The sequence below is a fragment of the Phodopus roborovskii genome, unplaced genomic scaffold, assembly GCF_943737965.1.
Source record: "Phodopus roborovskii unplaced genomic scaffold, PHOROB, whole genome shotgun sequence".
In the NCBI taxonomy this organism is placed as follows: domain Eukaryota; kingdom Metazoa; phylum Chordata; class Mammalia; order Rodentia; family Cricetidae; genus Phodopus; species Phodopus roborovskii.
In genome coordinates this window covers 52,102-71,040 of record NW_026125225.1, presented here as the reverse complement: position 1 = coordinate 71,040, position 18,939 = coordinate 52,102, and the positions used below count along the sequence as shown (strand labels likewise).

Sequence of the window (18,939 nt, the reverse complement as noted above, 5' to 3'; positions counted from 1 at the left end):
AGAAGTACAACAATGGTCTGCCCTGCTCTAGAGAACATATATTCAAAGTGCACAGACTATAAAACCTTTCTACTTTGGGACTCCAAATAGACCCTGGCTCCACATTCAGGAAAACACTGAGCCTGGAGGGTAAGTGTGTTAGCTCTCCATGAAGATCTGAACTCCTATTCCATGCTGCACAAGTTAAATTACCTGGCTATTTTCCCCCTTCCACATTATAGCAGCCAGTCAACATGTTTAAAAGAGAGGAGAGCTGGGTGACAATAGCTAGCTATCAGTGGTCATCAAACCAGGCAGGACCATGTAAGGAAATATTGTGGAAAGCCCTTTCTTAATTAATCAGGAAAGCATGGCTTCCTTCTAGCTTCTAAGTTAAGAAAAATAGTCATGGAACCTGATATAGAAAGACCGGCAAACAAAATGGATAGAGTGCACAGTTCTGACAAGGGAACCGGCAAACCCCACCTACTCAGAAAATCACCAAAGGAGGCCAGTCAGGTGCTCTTACACTGGAGTTTCAGCCAACACTGTGATGGTGAGCCAGACACCGCAAATATTTCCACTGACTCATCACTTGACTCATTCATGGTGACAAGGGGGAAAACGAACCGAAAACACACATAACAGCAGCATAAGGCAGGTATTTGGTACTTTTTGTGGTATATGAGCTGCAGACATCATCCTGGACCAAACAGACAGCAATCCAGGGAAGAGTGGGAGGGGGCTGCTTCACGGTAGTTGACACCAACAGACCCTACTCTTCAGGCCTTGGATTTCCTTCTAAACTACCATAGCACTCAGCTGTGCCATGTAGGTGAGAGTCACTCAGAAGCACTAATGTGTCCAATGACAACAAGGTCTGAACATTGCAAGTTCAACTTCTGTGAGAGATATAGGCAGTCCCAAGTCTAGGTGTGACTCTGGGTAAGGTTCATGTCATTTCATGTCATGTAAGTTATACCCAGTTCTTGCTCCAAGAAACTAGTATGAAGATTGAATTACAAAATATAATGATGATGACGTACCAAGCTGAGAATGAAGCTCAGCTTCGTATGTCTGAGAACCAAAGTTCAATTCTTACTGCCAAAAAACTTAGGAAATATTTGGTTTCAGTTAAGATATAATCCAGATTGGTGATCAGAATGGCAATGGTGTCATGGAGTTGCAGGTGGTGGTAAAAAGCCAGTGAAAAAGTCCTAGCCTTTTACTCAGCAGTTCTTTATGGAAGCCTGCCACTTCTTCCAGAGCCATAGTTGAGGGTAGTTCAGTGGAACAGTCTACCCGAACTCACTCAAGATGGAGTGAAACAGATGGCCTGTGCAGGAGTCAGTTCTCCCCACCCTTGGGACTTTCTGAGGCGAGTCCTCAGAGGACCCAGTCCCTGGTGCTGTACAACCCACAGGGCTTGCCAATTCAGAGCTACTGTGACTGAATAAAAATGGCCCCGTAGGTCCACAGGGAGTGGCACTTGTTGCCTTGGAGTAGGTGTGTGACTAGGGAATGGGCTTTGAGATCCCAGAAGCTCAAGTTAGTTTCTCTTCATGCTTCCTATGGATCAAGATGTAGAACTCCTCCAGCACCATGTCTGCCTGCATGATAATAATGGACTAAACCTCTGAACTGTAGGCTAGCCCCAATTACAAGTTTTCTTTTATGAGTTGCCATGGTCACAACATGATGTCTCTTCATAGCAATAGCAACCCTAACTAAGACACTAACATGCGGGTGAATCTACATCTAATTAAGTACATCCCTTTTTAAAGTGTTGTTCTTAAACACAAACATTAGTACATTTAAAGAAAAGTCAAATCCTCCAGAAATAATCAGTTTTCAAAACTAGTGAGTGGGCTGGAGAGCTGGCTCAGTGGTTAGAAGCACTAACTGCTCTTCCAGAAGGCTGGGGTTCAGCTACCAGCACCATGGTCAGGCAATTCACAACCATCTACAACCACAGCTCCAGGGGTCCAACACACTCTTCTGACCTCGACAGGCACCAGAATGCATGTGCACAACCTCCCTATATCCCTACCCATACACAAATAAAAATAATGTTTAAAATAATAAGGATAATAATAATTTGTCTCAGCAGTTAAGAGTGTTTGCTGTTCTTAACCAAGTTCAGTTCCCAGAACCCAAGGGGTTCACAGCTGTTTGTCATTCATTCATATATATATATATATATATATATATATATATATATATATATCCAGACAAAAATACACAATAAAAGAAAACAATTAAAAGTACATACTACTAAAATCTTGCATATTCACTTTAAGTGATAGTTACTGTTTTTCAAAAGCAACCACACTATGTCCAAGAGTGTCAGGAAATATGTGTTAATGTCTTGGGCTGTTACGTGTCTGGGAAGGTACACTATGGGCAAAGTGGAAAGGATCAGATATGTATCATATCCTGCCATGTTCAAACAGCACCACTGTACATTCTAATAATGACCACTGTGAGAGATACTAGTGGGCTGGAGAGATGGCTTGGCAGTTAAAGGCTGGGCTCACAACCAAAAACATAAAGGATACTAGTTACCACATCAAGAGTGGATGGATCAGTTGGTAAAGTGCATGAGGACTTAGTTGAACAGATGTCTCAGATCCCCAGATCCCATGTAAAAAGTGAAGGTGGTGGCACACACTTGTACTAGCGAAGAGACAGGAAGAATCCTGGTGCTCCCTAGCCAGCTAATCTAGCCAAGCTGGTGAGCTCCAGGTTCAGTGAAAGACCCTAACAAACACAACACAAAACCAAAACAAAGCTAAAACAAACAAAAACCCAAGGTCGAAAGCAATAGAGGAAGGCATCCAATATTAACCTCTGTTCTCCATACGAACACACATACACACATGAACATACAGCATGCGCAGACAAACACTATCATGCTCAGCCTTGGTTCATCCATGTTCTTATTACTTGAATGTCAAATTGAGAAATCTTTTCACATATAGAAAGGTTTTCTTGTAAAATTAGCATTCCTCAAAATTACTACTTAAATGCTGTTATCACTTAGTTTAGGAACTAACAAGGAGGAACTGGAGCCAGTCTTGGACTACAGGTACCTGAACGGCTCTTACAGTTTTACTTAGATAAATCTATGTAGCCGTGGGGCATTTGCTGGATTTCCCCTAACAGAGCTGCCAAAAGCCAAAGTAAGATGATAACAGGCAGAACTGCCTGGAAATGAGGATACAGCCACAATAGTTTTACTGCCTGCCTTTACACTGTTCAACCTTTGATCCTCCTGCCTTGACCTTCCCAGGGCTGGAATTCAGGAAGGGGCTACCAAGCCCTGTTTATATAGTGCATGGAGTAAAACCCTGGCCTTCATGAATGCTAGGTAAGCAGCCAGCCCCAGCCCAAATTGCCAAATCTGTAATATGTAAAATGGTGGCACTTCTTTTTTTTTTCAATTTTAACAGCAAAATGTAAACATATAATCAATAATTTATTTTTTTAAAAAAGAAAAGCAAAATGATGCTTACACTTATAAAAATCTGCACTGCCAAGCATGGTAGCACACACCTTTAAAGCCCTGCACTTGTATGAAGATACAGAGAGGAGGATCTTCATGACTTTGGAACCTGCCTAGTTGACATAGCAGGCCAACAAGGGCTACATAGTAAGGCCATGCCTCAAAACAAACAGGCCAGCTGTGGAGGCGCATGTCTATAATCTCAGCACTTAGGAGGCAGACTGGACCTTTTGTGAGTTTAAGGGCAGCCTGCTCTTCACAGCAAATCCTAGACAAGGGCTAATGGCGAGGCCCTATTCCAAAACAAAAGATATACACCAAAAGCTGTCAGGGCAGACTTAAAGGGTGAGCTGGAGAACAGCAAGCAAGCTTAAGGTCCCAGAGAAGCCCAAAGTGCTCCTGACTTCCACGCCTGCAGTCAGCAGCCATGGTTCTGTGCTACCCCATGGCTGAGGATTTTAACATGGGCAAACTAGGCACAGTTGCTGCTGGAGACATCTTACCAAGCACACCAAATTCATATGGGACATGACCTAAGAGGTGTGTGGCTTTGCTCCCATCAGCAGTGAGCTCTACAGCTGCTCAGTGTAGCCAAGGACAAGTAGGTCCCAGAGTTCATCAAGAAAAAGCCAGACACACATACACCCACACAGGGAGGGAAGAAGGGAGAGAGGAGGGACAGAGGGAGGAAGGGAAGGAGGGAGGAAGGGTGGGTGAGAGGAAGGAAGGGAGAGGAAACAAGGAAGAGAGAGGAACTGAGCCAGAGTCCTCGCCACACCACCACGAGGAAGGCAGTTGCCAACAAAGTCCCTTCCTTCCTCTGAGCAGTAAATACTCTCAGAAACATTGGAATGTATCTGAGATTTCCTTTCAAGTACACAAAGGGCTAGAGGGAGCTCAGCAGCAGAGCACTTGCCCAACACTCTGAAGAGCCTCCACCCCCGATACCACAGGGAAAATCAACAGAATAAAACAAAGAAAAGTCCAATCACGGAAAAGTGGGTTTAAAGTGGTAGTTAAGCGTGCAGATGGAACAAGACTGGTCATGAACTAGCAATCGTTGAGGATGAGTAAGTAAACCCATAGAGTGTCACCACAGCTTCTTGTTATACTTCTTTGTAAATTTTAATAGAAAAAAAAAAAAGCAGAATAAATGATTAAGTAAAGCTGAGTTCAGTTCCCACATCAACAGAGGGAGGATCACAACTGCCTGTAACTCTGGTTCCAGAGAGTTCAATGCACTTGTCTGGCTTCTTCAGATACCCACAAACACGTGGGGTACACTCACATAAACATACATGCATATACATTAAAAAAAAAGAACAACAACAAATGTTAAGTGGTTGGAAAGATGGCTTAGCAGTTAAGAGAGCTTGCTATTCTTGCAGAGGACTTGGGTTCAGTTCCCAGAACCCACACAGTGGCTTACAACTGTAACTCTAGTCTCAGGGGATCCAATATCCTCTTCTGGCCTCCATGGACACCAGGCATATATGTGGAAGACACACAAACATGTAGGCAAAACTCCCATACACATAAAATAAAATAAACATATGCGCCAGTACTTAATTTTTCATGCCTGAATATAGCCTAGCCAGCCAGCCTGGGCAACTTAGAAAGACTATCAAAATGAAAACTAAAAAGAGTACTGGGGACAATACAGGGGCGGAGTGTTAGCCTCACTCATATAAGGCCCTGTCCAAACATTAGTTCTGGAAAGAGAAGGCATTCCTAAAACTTCAAGACATGAGTTGACCTTTTAGAATTCCTAGAAAGAGGTCATACAGACATTCAACAACAGAGTGTTATTCTTATGATTTAGTGTCTAAGGGAGCTGGGAATGATGGCTCAGCAGTTAAGAAAGGCTTGAATTCAGTTTTAAGCACCCATATCAGGTAACTCAAATCCACCTGGAACTCCAGCTCCAGGAGAACTGACATGCTTTTCTGGCCCCCTCGGGTACTGCATTCATGTATACAAACTGACTTTCAGACACACATAAACACTCAATTAAAAGTGAAAACAAATGTCAGCACTCAGGAGGCAGAGGCAATCGGATCTCTGCGAGTTCGAGGCAAGCTTGGTCTACACTGCCAAGGCTACACAGAGAAACTGTCTTTAAAACCACACACACACACACACACACACACACACATTACTTTTTTTTTTTTTTTTTTTTTTAAAGATTTTCTTGGGGAAGCTGAGGCAAGAAGTACTACAAATTAGTAGCTAGCCTGGGCTACAAGAAATTATCTCACAAACTAGAGGCAGCAGCAAGCCACAGCTGCACTTTTGTACTGGGAATCTAACGATGACACAGATTCATTTACAGCTGTACCCTTTGTGTCAGAGCAAGGTGGAATGGGAAAATATAATCTCAGTGTACCATCTGCCAACAGGAACAGGGTGAAGCCAAAGCTCAGAACTCTAGAAGATCAAATGCAAAAACCTTTCCAACCAGTCTACACATACACAAATGCGCACATGCCCACACACCCACACACACCCACACCCACTTCTCAGACATTGCTTAGAGAACTAGGCAAGAATAATTTGCAGAGTGAACTTACGTAATTGCAACATTACTCCCATCTATAACAATATGCTTCAAATCTGCTCTCCCTGGTTCATTTTTTAATTCCAGCTTGTATGGTATTTTCAGGGTATCTCGAAATCTTTGAACCCCTGTAACTGAGGAATCAATATGATCAGAGGATCCTGCCAACCGTGTATCAGTAACTGAAGGTAACAGCTGGGGCTGGGGCAGCGGCATCGGCGGAGAAAGGGGGGATAATTTGGCTTAGGCTGAGGAGAGTTACAACAGGCAGAACGTTTCTCACAGGCAGGCTTCATATTATTTGGAAGTGAGGGTTCCGCTTGCTGTTGAAAGCCATTTTCAGGAAAAGCTGGGCTTCTCTGCTGGTGACCTGCAGGCCCCCTTGAAATAAAGCTGACTTCTTTAGGACTGGAAGGGGCTACAGAGGGTGAGAGGCTGTCGGTCTCAAGGCCTACATTACAACCGTAGTTCTGGGGTGAGCCCCACATTTCATGTTTCTGTCCTACTGGCACTGTTCTGAAAGAATTAATTCTGCAATTTGAGGTACATGGTTTAGAGTCTTTGAACGGTAACTGGGAAAACTTTTCCACCATATTTTGCTCTGTGTGACTCTGTGTTTTCTTTGGAGTAGAATCTGTCGTGAGCTCATTTGTGCTGCTCCCAACACCCGCACTTCGACTATGAGCAGCATCTGGATACATGGTGCTAGGTGGAAGTGCTCGGTCCTCTTGGAGCCTTTTGTTCTCTTTTTCAATTTCCTCCAAGAGCAATAATGGTTCTGTAGAAGGCCCATACTCCCTAATGACCTTTTCAACAATCTCTTGGGAATAACCCATGGTTTTAAAGAAGTTCACAAGGATGTTGTATTCCATTTCTTCTGTAGTGTCTTTCCCATCGGGGCTCAGGTTTGTAGAGTTAGAAGCATCATCAGATAGGTCAATGACTTCATTTCCAGCCGAAGCCTTACCATCATGCACAAGCTCTCCCTCTGGAACATTCTCCAAAGAAAATTGCTTCTTGGTATGCCTTTCTTCTGTATCAGAAGACCTCCTCTTGTGACAAACTCTGTCTTTGGAAAGTGCATCTTCATCTGGACTTAGACCATTTACTGGAACAAAGAGCACATCTGCCGAGCTAGAAAAGACTGCGTCCATTTGCTTTGTAAGCTCAGAAACAGGGGTCCTGGCTTTATTTCTGGAATCTTCCTGTAAAACAATTTCATCTCTAGCAATACTAGGTCCTGTGGCAGCATTCTGTGTCAACTCTGATGGCTGCACATCTCCAATTTTAATGACATCATCATCTCCTGTTTCAAACAGATTCCCTTCACCTTGGGTGAGACTCAGTAGTTCTTTCTTCAAGGAAGTAGGCAAAATCAACAAATCCATTGTATAATTGTCTGCATGAGCTTCAACAAACTGTCTGAATTCCCGTTTGATTTCCGACTCTTTCTGACTGCTGGGCAGATTCTCATTATTCTCAAAGAGCTTCACAAACTGCTGAATATGACTCCTGGCCATGACCACAGCCTCAGCGCTTCCTCTGATGCCAAGAAGCCCCGTGTCTAAAATGCAGAGGTCAGCACAAGTATCCTGAATTAGGCTCTTTAAAAATAGGCTCTGTGCCCCGACAAAAATGCAGTGCATGGCCTTGGGGTAGCACTCTCTTTCTTCCAGTTCAGGCTCACAGATCCCTTTGATATATTCCTGTAAAAAGAAGACAAAATCAGACCAATTTACCAGATTCCTTAGTACATAAACCTGTAACAGCCAGGCTGATTTTTTTTTTTTTAAATCATGAAACATATTTATAATTTGGAGTAAAATTCCTTGACTTCAAGAAAAATAAAGAATTACATCTTTGGACTTTTGTGTATGGGGGGCTGTTTGTTTGTTTCACTCTAAACTATTTAATCATCTTTAGAGGAATTGAAACTCTACAAAGTGAGAATGCATAACCTTTTCACTGTGTCTTCTTCTGTGATCTTAGGGGCTTGCCTGCCTACACAGTGGATAATCCCAATGCTAGATTCATTTACATCTAAAGAACATCTCCTTGCACCCAGTCTTTTCTCACAATGGGGACATATTCCCGAGATGAGATAATCATATAGTTAATTATGAGAGAACAAAGGCACAGCCTTTGGTTTGCGGATTCAACAAACATGATCATCGGCCTTCCAGGTTTCTTGAAGACATTTAGAAACAAAAAGACTCAAGCATAATCAGAGAATACTAATAGGACTTCTATTGGCTGCTACTGAAGAAGGCTTTGATAAGGTTAAGAAAAGGCACTAGAGAGATGGATCAGCAGTGAATGAACTTGCTGCTAAGTGTGACAATGACCTGAGGAACCCACACGGTAGGAGGAATGAATCAACTCTCTGACCTCTACACACATGCTGCGGCCACACACACACATACTCTCTCTCGCCCTCCCTCCCTCCCTTCCTCTCTCTCTCTGTCTCTCAAAGAATAAATAATAGAAAAAAAAAAAAAAAAAAAACTTAAGGGAACTAGTTTATTTAGCAAGTGGGCTGCTATTGGAATTTAAAAAAAATGAGTCAAGCAATTCTCTCTCTTCTCTCTCTCTCTGAAACACATTTGTTAATACACCCACCAACTTTAGCTCTGGAATGTGTTGGTCTCCAATTGCAGAAATACTACTGGTGTAGTCTTGCTCAAATTATGCAAGCAAAGCCCAGGTTCTTCAACAGCAGAGGTAAGAATAGTGCAGTCATAGAGGGTTAGGGGACTTAAAAGACCTGGGCACACTGTGAGACTGTTACTCTATCATGCTCACACATTTAAATCCAGGTTCTACGTGAGAATATATAATATTTGCCTTTCTCTCCCACACAGCTCCCTTAAGTCCCTTACTCTCCTCCCACCCCACAGTCCTAGGACTTTTCTACTTGCCTTTCGTATCTTTTTTTTCCTCCTCCTTCCCAAGGCAGGGTTTCTGTGTGTAGCTTTGGAGCCTGTCCTGGAACTAGCTCTTGTAGACCAGACTGGTCTTGAACTCAGAGTTCTGCCTGCCTCTGCCTCCCAAGTGCTGGGATTAAAGGTGTGCACCACCAATGCCTGGCTTACTTTTATATCTTAAGGTTGAATAAAACTTCATTGGGTAGATGCACCACCTTTCCTCTATCCATTCATCTTCTGTTGATGGGCATCTAGGCTGGTTCCATAACTTAGTTATTGGACATGGTGCTCCAATAAGCATGAACGCGGGAGTGTAGTGATGTTAACTTTTTTCACTCAGCACGATGCTGTTAAAACTGCTGCATCTGGAAGTGGTGGCTCATACTAGCAACTGTAAAGAAGGGACAGCAAAGCAAGACTGTTGTTTCAGGTCAGCGTTGGCTATAGAGGGAGACCTGTCTCAAACAAACAAAGCAAAACACCGTAAAGACCACACATGGTGGCTTCCAGCCACCGCCACCAACACTACCATGTTACTGGTTGTCTTTATAGAATGCTCCACCCAACAGCCAAAATATGTTCTTCTCGAGAACCCACAGAACCATCAAGATAAACCTTATGCTGACCATGAAACAAATCTCAACAAATTTAAAGAACTGAAATTATGTAGAATGATCTGACCACAAATGAATCAAATAAATCAGTTACAGATAAGAAAAATTTCCAAATGATTGGAAGTTAGAAACTAAACAGCACACTTCTAAGTAACTCACAGGTCAGGGGAATTCTCCTGTTTCTGTTCCTTTCTTTGGAAGGGTACGGATCTTCCCCACCTGAGCTCTCTCTTTACAGTGCTGAGGATGAACCCAAGGCCTTGGTCATGAGGGTAAGTGTTGTTCTGAGGAGCTGCACCACACCTCCTCTAGGGAACTGCTTTCAGGAGTACACTGAACTAAGTGAAAATAATACGAGATATCCCACACAACTGAAGCAGCACCAATGTTTGTTTATACTTTTATTGGCTTTTCCAACAGTCTCAATACAACCCTGACTGACCTAGAACTCACTATGTGGATCACCAAGTGAGCCTTGAACTCTGTGATTCTTGCACCTCTGCCTCCCCTGTGCTGGGGTTATGGGCAGACAGTCATGCCTAGCTTGAAAAGGAAATGTATGACATAAATGCACATATCGGAAAACAACAAAAAAATGGGTATGGCAACTCAAACCTGTAACCTACCTTAACCTTAGCATTTAGGAGGGATAGGTGGGGGACAGATACCAGTTCAAGGACAGCAAGGCTACAAAGCATGAACCCTGTCTGCCTCTTGGGTGCTAGGGTTGCAGATGGTCTCCAAACCTGCCCTCATGGTCCCCAAACTTCTGTAACTAGTGCTTTATCCACTGAGCAACCTTTCCATCCCCCACGTGTATGATTTTAACATACCAGGGTAAAGGCCCATGCTTTGTTTTCTTCCTATGCTGGCAATCAAAGTGTGAAACTTGTATGCATTAGACAAGTGCTCTACCACTGAGCTACATTCCCAGACAAGTTCATTTATTCTTTCATCCTTTCTTTTCCCACTCTTTACAATAGCAGCTGCCTCACATTCCAAGTACATGCATTAAAAAGGCAGCATACAATGCATACTTTTTGTGTTTAGCAATCAAACTCAAAGTGTGGTAGTATAATCCTAGTCTATAATCCTAGCACTGAAAAGGCTAAAACAGAAGTCTAAGTTCTAGGCTACACTATGACACTTTACATAACAAACAAAACATCACAAAGGAGAAAGTAATCAATTGCATTTACTCAGGAATTCACTACTTCCATGTAAACTTTAGTAATTTAGAACTTCAGGAACTTGTAAAAAATTATTTTTTGTCATTTTTAATTATGGGGTAGGGAGGATGTACACCTAAGTGTAGGTGTCTACAGAGGTCAGGGGTATCTGATCCCCTGGAGCTGGAGTCACCGGTGTTGGACTTGGGTCCATACCTTACCTGCTGACCCATGTCTCCAGCCTTCAACTTAAGCAATTGTTATGCAATAACTGTTTGCAATGGTTTCCCTTTACTTTTTCTTTAACTGAGAATGCTCTATTTTACTCTTAAATGATCCTTTGATAGGGAATTCTCCATAAAGGTTCTTACTGTGCATGATGGCACCAATTTTAATCCTAACACTCGTGAGATTGAGGCAGGAGCTCGCTATGAGTTACAGGTCAGCCAGGGTTCCACAGCGAGAGCCTTGAAGAGCAGCCAGTTCATAAAACACTCATTTCTCCATCACAAGACTAGCTGAGGAGGACATACTATTTACATTCTTTGTGACCATGACCCACAACTCAAGCTTGAAAAAGAACTAAAATTGTGTATCTGCTTTGTGAGACAGGTCCCCTGTGATACAACTGCCCTTAAACTAACTCCTGATTTAAAAAAAAAAAAATGCAGTTATTAAAGTTTGTGCCCCCATAGCTAATTTCATATACTGCTTTTTAAAAATGTTTGGGGCTGGAGAGGCATTTCAGAGATTAAGAGCACTGGCTGCTCTTTGAGATGACCCACATCAATTCCCAGCATCCACACGGTGGCTCACAACACTCTGCAACTTTAGTTCCAGGAAGACTCTTCTGGCCTTCATGGGCACTGTATGTACATGTACACAGATATACATACAGGCAAAATATTCTGATGTGCAAAAGGGGGAATAAATCTCAAATAAATAAATAAAAACAGGGGGAAATATCATTCTAACTGTAGACAAAAAAATCATTTTTAAAAATAATTTATTTAGCTTTATGTGTATTGGTGTGAAGATGTCAGATCCCCTGGAACTGGAGTTAAAGACAGTTGTGAACTGCCATGTGGGTGCTGGGAATTGAACCCAGGAAGGTCCTTTGAAAGAGCAGCCAGTGCTCTTAACCACTGAGTCATCTCTCTAGTCCACAAAAGGGAAAAAAAAAAAAATTTAAGAGGTCTATTCTCATTGACATATAACCAATACATATTATTTATATATAAACTATTGAACTTTTTTCAAATTAAGTAATTGTATGATGCTTTGACAAAGAAAATCTAAGCGGCCTCTCTTCCATGAGCAGTCTGGATGGTACATGTTCTCATTTCTACAGAGAACTGAGTACTTTATGACTAAATGACGATTAAGATCCAGCACAAGTGCCCATGTCTAAGGCCACCCAGTTATTTTAAGTGGACTGCCTCATTTACACATACTGTATGTAGGGGGGAACAGAAAGCAACTTTATGTTGAGGATATGGAAAAAGAACCTTGACTTCTAAGATATTAACTACCTGCTGAGCCTTAAGTCCTAAGAATGCTGGCATGTTTGACAGGTAACAGATCTGTCATGAGCTGTGGTTCGAATGCCCTATGGTTTGGAATGTTCATGCAACAGGATGGTTGTTTAAAAAGCCCTTTATTTTTGTTTTTAGTTTGTCTGAGACAGCATCTCGCTACGTAGCCCTGGCTGTCCTGGAACTTGTTTTGTAGACCAGGCTAGACTCAAATGCACAGAGATCTACCTGCCTGCCTCTGTTTCCCAGTGCTGAGATTAAAGGCCTGCACCATCAAGCCCAGCTTCCCTTAAAAGCATTTCTTAAGGCATCTGGGAGCAGGTGTGACATGGCAAATTGGGGCTAAGTCTACAGTCTATAAATGGTTGCCACCACCACAGAACTGACGCTGCCTGAAAATAGAGAAAAGAAAAAGGATGGAGATTTGGTAAACGTCAAGTACCAGGTGTCCCCTTCCTGCCCCTCCAGTCAGAACCATGGGCTCCTCTCAGTATTGTGTGCCCTACAGTCCCTCTTCCAAGTTGAGCTGTTATATATGGGCTGACGATAATGGAAAATTAAAGACAGTAGAGAGGCAAAAACAGAACTGTCTTGAGTTCAAGGCCAATTTGGGCTAAAGAGTGAAACTTTGCCTCCAACCAACAAACACAACAAATTGGGGGGGGGGGCAGTGCAGCAAGTCTAAGTTCAAGTTCTAGGACCTACATGGTAGGACAAGGAACTGGACCCCTGCAAACTGTCCTCTGACCTCTACAGTTCCCTGTGGTATGCATGCCCACACTCTCAAACCAGTAAATGTAAAAGCAATCCAACAAAATGGTGATGGAGGCTGGGGGTGGGCTAGGGGGGGACGGGACAGGGGGTGTAAGACAGGAAACTCACTACCAAGGGCATGTTAATCTTCTAAATTTGGGTCTCCTTTAATTTATCTGTTCCTATTTGCTCTTCCAAGTCTACCAAACCTTTTCCCAGTAGCTATCCTAGGCACCGTGTCCAGGTTTGACAGCTGTATTAGCAGCACTATCAAGATGCTTACCCTGCAGTCCCAGGACAGAGAATCACCTTATATATATATATCTATTTGTGTAAGGAAAGCTGCTGTCAGGCAAGGAGTGTGGCTCAGTTCACCTGCACCAAATCAAGTATATAGAGGAAATCTACAGCCACTTGAATAAGGAAAAGTTGATCAGATCTCTTCAGCAGGCTGCCAGCAGCAATTAGTCAAGCTGAAGGGGAGAGGTCGTTTCTAAATACTTTCTTTAAAGGGTTATTTTTCTAATTGATCACTACAAAGCCCACATAAGAACAAATTCTACCCGAACCCAGAACTTGAAACTGGCTTAAAAAAAAAAAAAAAAAAAAAAAAAAACACATATAAGGCTTGGCTATGAGACCAAGACAATACATCAGAATTCTTAAGACAACTTCTAGACTCAGACAGTGTTCTGGGTAGAGCATTGGTAGCAGGAGTCCCTAGTTTCAATCCTGTTTTAGTTTCATTTCTGTGGCTACGATAATACCCTTATAAAAAGCACCCCTTGGGTGAAAGGGTTTATTTTAGTTACAATCATAGCTGACAGTCATTCACAGCAGAAAAGTCAAGGTAGCAGGCAGGGCCTTTATCAGCTGTCACATCGCATGCACCAGAAATGAACGCATGTGTGCTTACAGGTACTCAGTTCACACTCTCTCTTTTTATCGTCCAGGACCTAAACCCACCCAATGGAACCTCAGGCCTCAGGCTTGACTTTCTCTCATCAACAAATGAAATGGAGACAACGCCCCACAGGCCACCCTGATGCACACAGTCCCTCGCTGAGACTCTCCCAAGAGATTCCACACAGTGGCCAGCTAACAATTAAAATGAGCCACCATAGATCCTCAGAGCAGAAAAAAGTTTGCACTTTCTAACAAATACAAAGTGATACTCAATTTATGAACAGAAATCAGGATGTCAAAAGAAGGAAAAGGAAAGAGATCAGAGTTAAGAGTGCTGGTAAGTTAATAATATGATGTGAAGCATGGTACCTATGGCTATAATCCCATCACTAAGAAAGACTGAGGCAGGAGGATTGCCCCAAGTTCAATGCAGCCTGAGATAGAGAGTGAGACCGGGTCTCAAAACACCAAATAAAATAAATAAGTAAATAAATAAATAAATAAGGAAGAGGAATTAGAGGAGGAAGAGGAAGAGGAAGACTGGAGAGCAGCTCAGCAGTACCGTGAGGATCTATGTTGAGCAACTCAAAACTACTACCTATAATTGCAGCTCCAGGGACCCAGTGCCAGGGTTAAAGGGAAACAGCCAACATGCCCAGCCTTTTCTAGTTATTTTAAGTTTCAAAAATACTTTATTCACATAAATCAAAGTATTAAAAATTTTCTATAAGAAGAATTCATAAACAAGCTTTATACTTTCATTTCTAATACAATTTTAAAAACTAGAATACAGCATAATGATGCGTGCCTTTAGTCCCAGTGCCTAGGAGGCAGAAGCAGAAGGAACTCTGTGAGTTCAAGGCCAGCCTGATCTACAATAGTGAGTTTCAGTCCAGCCAGAGCTACACAGTGAGAGCCTGTCTCAACAGACAAAAATGAAGTAAAACAAAAATAAAGACAGGGCCTTTTAGGGGTAGATTCCCTCACCATGATCACATATGCCAGAAAAAAAGGGATTTGGAGGAACATGCAAAAAAGGTCCAGACTGTATTAAGTGTAATTCTGCTCAAAGCATGGAAGAACTTGCTTTATGCATTCACTTGTTCATCCAGTTACTCACACAGCTACTACAGCACCTAGCATATGCCAGGGACTAGCAATGCAAAAGGAGCCCATTTGTTTTCTAATAAGAGGAAGCAAGAAAGGGTATGGATTTGGGAGGATCTGGGAGAACTTGGGAAGGGGAAACAGTAATCAGAATATATTGTATAAAAATTTTTTCTTCAACCAAAAAAGGTTAAAAAAACTTTTTTGTCTTAACTTTATTACATTTAAGTGACTTTGTATGTTCTCAATATCATGCAACCAAGAGAAAATGTAAAACTGGCCTAGATGTTGAGACCAGTGAATAACCATGATTTATTTCCCTCCCTCCTTCCCAAGGTCTCATACATGTTAGGCAGGTGTTACTATCACTGCGCTAACATTCCCCCTTTTGAGACAGGGTCTTCTTACCAGGTTGATTGGGCTGGCCTGAAACTTGCAATCCTCCTGCATCAGTCTCTGGAATGCTGGGATCACAAGCATGGGCCACCACATCAGCATCCAGTCTCCTGTCACAAGCCAAGAGAAGTGTTCCTGGCAACTTGTGCTATTCCAAAAGCAGCTCAAACCAGAAGAGGGTAAAGCAGCTACCAAGCAGGCCAGCGCCTGGGGAAGCTTTCCTACAGCACTGTTCACCATTACAACCTCCTCTTGGAAACATAGCTAGGTGGTTTTGACTATAAATAGAGAAAAGTACAGCCTACAAAGCATATCAAACTGAGTGATGACCAAGCAACCGGGAAGCAAACACCAGTGTGGAGAACTGAGTAGCTCTGCTAGCTACCAGAGTCATCACCACACAGACAGACAGAGGTTCAAGTCTACCAACCATCACTGAGGTAGGAGAAACTACGAAGGCAAGGGAGCTCTGAAGATGTCAGGGCTGAGCACTGTGGCAAACACTTGTCACCCAGTACTTCAAGTCTGCTTGGGCTACACGATACCCTGTCTCAAAAACAAAACAAAAAGGGAAGAAAATGTTCTTTTCATAGGAAAATCAGTAAGACTTCTACTTTTAGGCACTAACGTAAATCCAAAATCATATACACAAATTAAAAATAACTCGTAGTCTTAGAAAACACAAATTCCTCAGCACCAATAATCTACAAATTTCCAACAGGTCTACATTATATCTCCATCTCTTGTCTATATTAATAATAGACGAGTTAGGAATGCATTCTGCCACCTTTCCCATTCACCTTTTTTTCCATCACCTCTCTCCACTATCAAACACTTGGAGGGAAAAAAACAACAACAAAGTCATACTCAGGACCTACCCTGACATGTTCCTGTGTGTAAAAACAAACAAACAAACAAACACAAAAAAATAAAAAAAATAAAAAAAACAACTGTCAATCTCTGTAATTTGACAACCTCTAAAATTAAAGCTTTCCAAGCTTTCATTCTTTTATCCCCAAAGTTTTTTCAAGACCCCAACTATTTTTACTATCATCTTCTTTGCTCTTCGTGGAAAATATACAAATGATATCAGAGACTGTAGGCCAATGTGTGAACAATCTGCATGTCTGTGTCCCAGCTACTCGACAGCCTGAGGCAGGAGAACTGTGTTCAAGACCAGCTGGACAACTTACCAGGGCCCATCTGAAAAGAAAGAAAAATAGTTATACCAAGTTTGGTGGATTTTTTTATATAATCACAGCTGAGGCAGGAAGACAGCTACATTTATCACAAGTCTGGCCTGGGCTACAGAATGAAATCTTGTTTCAAAGCAAAATAATAAATAAATATTAAAAACAAACAAAAAAATTATCCGTCTCCGGTCACCTTTCCCCAGGCACCAGACTCTTATCAAAAGTAGGAAAGAGAATGTATGTGGTGGTGTACACCTTTAATCCCAACACTCAGGAGGCAGAGGCAGGTGGTCCTTTGTGATATGAGGCCAGCCTGGTCTACACAGTGAGTTTCAGGACAGACATGGCCACATAGACTCTGTCTCAAAACAACAACAAAGTAGTGGGTGGGTGGGTGTGCGCGCGTGCATCCAGATTTCTATGTAAGTTCACAATGAGTGTACAGGTGCCTACTAAGATGAGAAAAGGGCATCAGATCTTCACAGGGAATGCAGCTGTGAGTCACCTAACTTGGAAGCTGGAAACCAGACTCAGGTCCTCAGCAAGAACAGCAAGTGCTCTTAACCTCTGAGCTGCTCTCTAGCCCACACCAGGTCCTCTTTACTCCTCCTGGGGTTCTCGATCCTTCATTAATGGTTTCCTTCAGCTTAACTACCATGTGTGAATGTATGGTCCCCATCTTGGTCCTTCTATCTTCACAGTCTATGAAAATAGTAGCTTGTGCCCCCATTTTTAGAGTCAACCCCTTGAAAGCTGGGTTCTGTTCCTATTCAAACGGAATCTCTTGAACGCAGACCGTGACAACTGAACCAAAGTATTCCAATTTGGGTAACAGAACATGACACTTGCAAGCAATCTGTTTTTGTTAAGTACTTCCCTCTTCACAGTTGTATGTACATGCTATGAATGGATACAGCCTGACATGGGTGCAGCCATATTAAGTCATTGCTACAAAGGCTCTCCAGTAACCCAAGTTGGCTTTTCCTTCACTTTCCCAGTGAACAATAAATGATCAAATCATTAACCATGCTCTGGGCTTTTAGTCAGACCCTGGCTCTGGGATGTGCATGGAAAATGGATATTATTTTCAGATAAATCAGGTACATTCCAGCAAAGCAGAAATCACTTAACCTATACATATGCCTCTTTCTGACCCAGACTGTGGAAATACAACTGGTCTTGCTGTACCACTAGGACCTTACCTCTGCCAGCAAGCGTCCCCAGAAAGCCTCTCTGGATTCCCAGGAATGGAGTGCTGCTCCTCATATAGGAGAGCCAGGTTTGTCCAGGGTACCACTGAGTGTCTCTTCCTCTCCCGACTATGTCCCAAATCCTTTGCTATGGTTTCCTATTGCCCTTAAAAAAGGGTAGTTCTCAAAATTATCTCCAGGTAGCTATCTCTCAATTACACGCCTAGCTTCCCCAAGTGCCAATCCTAACTTTCATTGTCCTGGTAATAAACTCAAATTTTTGCCTCTAGCCTCAACACTGTTCAGCCACAAGACTATTCACCCCTTAGTATTTCCATGCAGACATTTTACCCCCAAAGTGCCTCAAATTTGGTCTGAATTGGAGCTGACAACTCTCCTCCAACCCATCTTTGATCCAAGTTCTCTTTTAATGAACAGTAGCTTAGAGTCAATGTATACACTGTAATCAACTACAAACCAAACTTTTTTCTACCCATCAATTTTATTAGGTCCTCCATACAATAACTTGTATACCCCTTTTTACGGTATAAGAGGTGCTTCTGAAAGCACACTCTAGAAAGCATCCTGATGGGCAGGCCTGCTGTGGGATATTTATACACTGTGTGAAGATGTATTGCTGGGATTGTTAATAAAAGCTGAACAGCCCATAGCTACGCTGGAGGTATAGGTGGGAATTTCTGGGGAGAAAAAGGAAGAGGAGGAGGAAACTGGGCTTGCAAGAAATGCTGGGAAACATGGAGAGGAAACAGAAGATGCAAGATGGAAGAGAAGTAATGACACATGGCAAGATATAGACTAATAGAAATGGGTTAATTTAACAAGCCTAAGATATAGACTGAGCTTTCATAGTTAATAAGTCTTTGTGTCATCATTTGTGAGCTGGTGGCCCAGGAAAGTCCAACTATACAGGACTAATGTTCAAGCTCCAAGGAGTCTTGTTCAAAACCTCTAGTTTGCATTAACATGAACACTTACTTTTGTTACAAACTTTAACCTTTCCTTCCTCTACTTTTGTCTAAAAAACATCATCTGAGAAAACAGGGAGTATGGATATTAACCTCTGCTTTATATATACAGGAGTGCCTTATTA

The 18,939-nt window shown here is 42.3% G+C and overlaps 1 protein-coding gene across 1 annotated transcript in view; it reads right to left on the bottom strand.

Moving 5' to 3' along the window:
• Nucleotides 1-18,939, bottom strand: part of LOC127227085 (NEDD4-binding protein 1-like) — a 47,053-nt gene that overhangs the window by 15,194 nt on the left and 12,920 nt on the right. Inside the window, 2 exon segments of the mRNA XM_051191347.1 lie at nucleotides 6,055-6,268; nucleotides 6,271-7,747. Of these exon segments, the coding sequence (XP_051047304.1) occupies nucleotides 6,055-6,268; nucleotides 6,271-7,747 (1,691 nt within the window).